Source organism: Austrofundulus limnaeus, unplaced genomic scaffold (assembly GCF_001266775.1).
Source record: "Austrofundulus limnaeus strain Quisiro unplaced genomic scaffold, Austrofundulus_limnaeus-1.0 Scaffold880, whole genome shotgun sequence".
NCBI lineage: Eukaryota > Metazoa > Chordata > Actinopteri > Cyprinodontiformes > Rivulidae > Austrofundulus > Austrofundulus limnaeus.
Genome location: NW_013953282.1, coordinates 149,674 through 151,970, shown reverse-complemented (window position 1 = coordinate 151,970; position 2,297 = coordinate 149,674). Strand labels below are relative to the sequence as shown.

The window sequence follows — 2,297 nt, the reverse complement described above, 5'->3', positions numbered from 1 at the left end:
GCTCGCTAGCAGCCTCGCACCGAGGACCTATCCACGTCATCATTTACCCAGAATGCTTTGTGTGCAAATAAAATGGCTCCGTCCGTGTTAAAATTTATTTTTAAAAATTTACAAAACTAAACAGCCTACAGTATTTTTACAGTTTATTTTACAGTTAAATATATATATGTTTATCAAATAAAGTCTAATGTTACAACTAATCAGGGATCCCTTTAAATACAAATTTCAAAACCAAAACCAGGTGGACACTTGTCTTTGTCCAGGCAGTGTATTTGACAGAAAGGAGAAAGGAGCTTCACTGACTTGTTAGATCATCCAGGAGCTGGCATCTTAGATCAAAGTACTCTGTGCACTGAGACAGTAACCTGACAGGAAGACAGTAACAGGAAATGAGACGTGGCAGGGTTGATGGGATGTCTTCTCTGTGTGTGTGGCTCCTCACCTCTGGTTGACTCCTCTCATGACAGACGTGGGGCTCCAGAGAGGCAGCTGGGCAGTGAGGATGACAGAGAGCAGGAACAGGTTGGCTTTCTGTACTTCAGGGAAGGCAGACGTGTCAGACTGGCTCAGTGTGTACAGCTGATCACAGGCCACTCTGCGGATCTGAGGGACACACACCGCACTACAGATCAGCTGTGTGTCTCATGTTGCTTCACAGCTCGTTCACAGTGTTGTTTACCTCTGAGCTGGGAGAGCCCAGCAGAATATCAATAATAAAATCATTGACGGAGGGAATGGTGTAAAACGAAGCTGTGGAGGGAAACAAAGCAGACAGGCTGAAACATGTGGGAGCTAAAGTAATAAACAGTTTATAAAGTCAAAATACAAAAAGGCTCTGCTATGGGATAAACCTTGTGTCAGCAGGAACTGAACCTGAAAGCTTTGGTTTGAAAATAAATTTCACTAAACTGAAACTGAATTTAAAGTTTTGTATCTGAATTAATTTACTTTGAAACTGTATTTTGGTTTATTAAAAATTCAGTTTGACTACTTTCACTTTCAGTTCCATAATTCAGATGTTTGTGTCACATCCTGGTCCTTGAGAAAGCCAGGCAGAGTAATCAAACACAGATCTGCTGGCACCAGATGTTTCCCACAGTGTGTCTCCTGCAGGGTCTCACCCAGCTGCTGGCAGCGGAGCTGCAGGCAGGTCACCAGCAGAGACAAAGCCTCCCGGGCGATGATGGCGTCTTTGGTGGAGACGTACTGCTGTCGGACACATATCCCAACATGCAGTGCTGTGGGTGTGGTCTCACCCTCACTGCTGGAGCTGCAGTTACTTCCTGCACAGCATGTGTGTTACTTTCAGGAACAGGACAACGTCTAAAAACATCTGCACTAAACAGATCACAACTAAAACGCTCAGGGCTCGTCACGTACCGGTGCTGCTGACTCGGGTGCGGACCCCTTGTGGCAGCAGGGAGCTGTGGGTCTCTCTGATTGGCTGTGGGCTGCCGACCAGATCCAACCGTCCTGCTGCAGCCGCCCAGGTTAGACGCATGAAGCAGGTTACAGTGGAGGTGAAGTCATTCACCTCCATGGTCTGCACAAGAGACAGAACAGACAATGTTCCTCAGCACAGACACATCCTCTGATGGACAAACTGCTGAGTCATGATACACAGGACAAACAGCTGAGTCATGACACACACAAGAGAAACAGCTGAGTCATGACAGACAGGACAAACAGCTGAGTCATCACACACAGGACAAACAGCTGAGTCATCACACACAGGACAAACAGCTGAGTCATCACAGACAGGAGAAGCAGCTAAGTCATGACAGACAGAACAGCTGAGTCGTGACAGACAGGAGAAACAGCTGAGTCATCACAGACAGGAGAAACAGCTGAATCATGACACACAGGACAAACAGCTGAGTCATGACAGACAGGACAAACAGCTGAGTCATCACAGACAGGAGAAACAGCTGAGTCATGACAGACAGGAGAAACAGCTGAGTCATGACACACAGGACAAACAGCTGAGTCATGACAGATAGGACAAACAGCTGAGTCATGACAGACAGGAGAAACAGCTGAGTCTTCACAGACAGGAGAACAGCTGAGTCATCACAGACAGGAGAAACAGCTGAGTTATGACACACAGGACAAACAGCTGAGTCATGACAGACAGGACAAACAGCTGAGTCATGACAGACAGGAGAAACAGCTGAGTCATGACAGACAGGAGAAACAGCTGAGTCATGACAGACAGGAGAAACAGCTGAGTCATGACAGACAGGAGAACAGCTGAGTCATGACAGACAGCAGAAACAGCTGAGTCATGACAGACAGGA

The 2,297-nt window shown here is 46.8% G+C and overlaps 1 protein-coding gene across 2 annotated transcripts in view; it reads right to left on the bottom strand.

Annotated features, from left to right (window-relative positions):
• Positions 1-2,297, bottom strand: part of usp24 (ubiquitin specific peptidase 24) — a gene marked incomplete at its 3' end in the record, with an annotated part of 51,124 nt that overhangs the window by 5,953 nt on the left and 42,874 nt on the right. For both annotated transcript variants that reach the window (XM_014029291.1, XM_014029292.1), the window contains 5 exon segments: positions 304-365; positions 443-603; positions 680-750; positions 1,122-1,283; positions 1,381-1,543. In XM_014029291.1, coding sequence (XP_013884745.1) covers positions 304-365; positions 443-603; positions 680-750; positions 1,122-1,283; positions 1,381-1,543 — 619 coding nt within the window.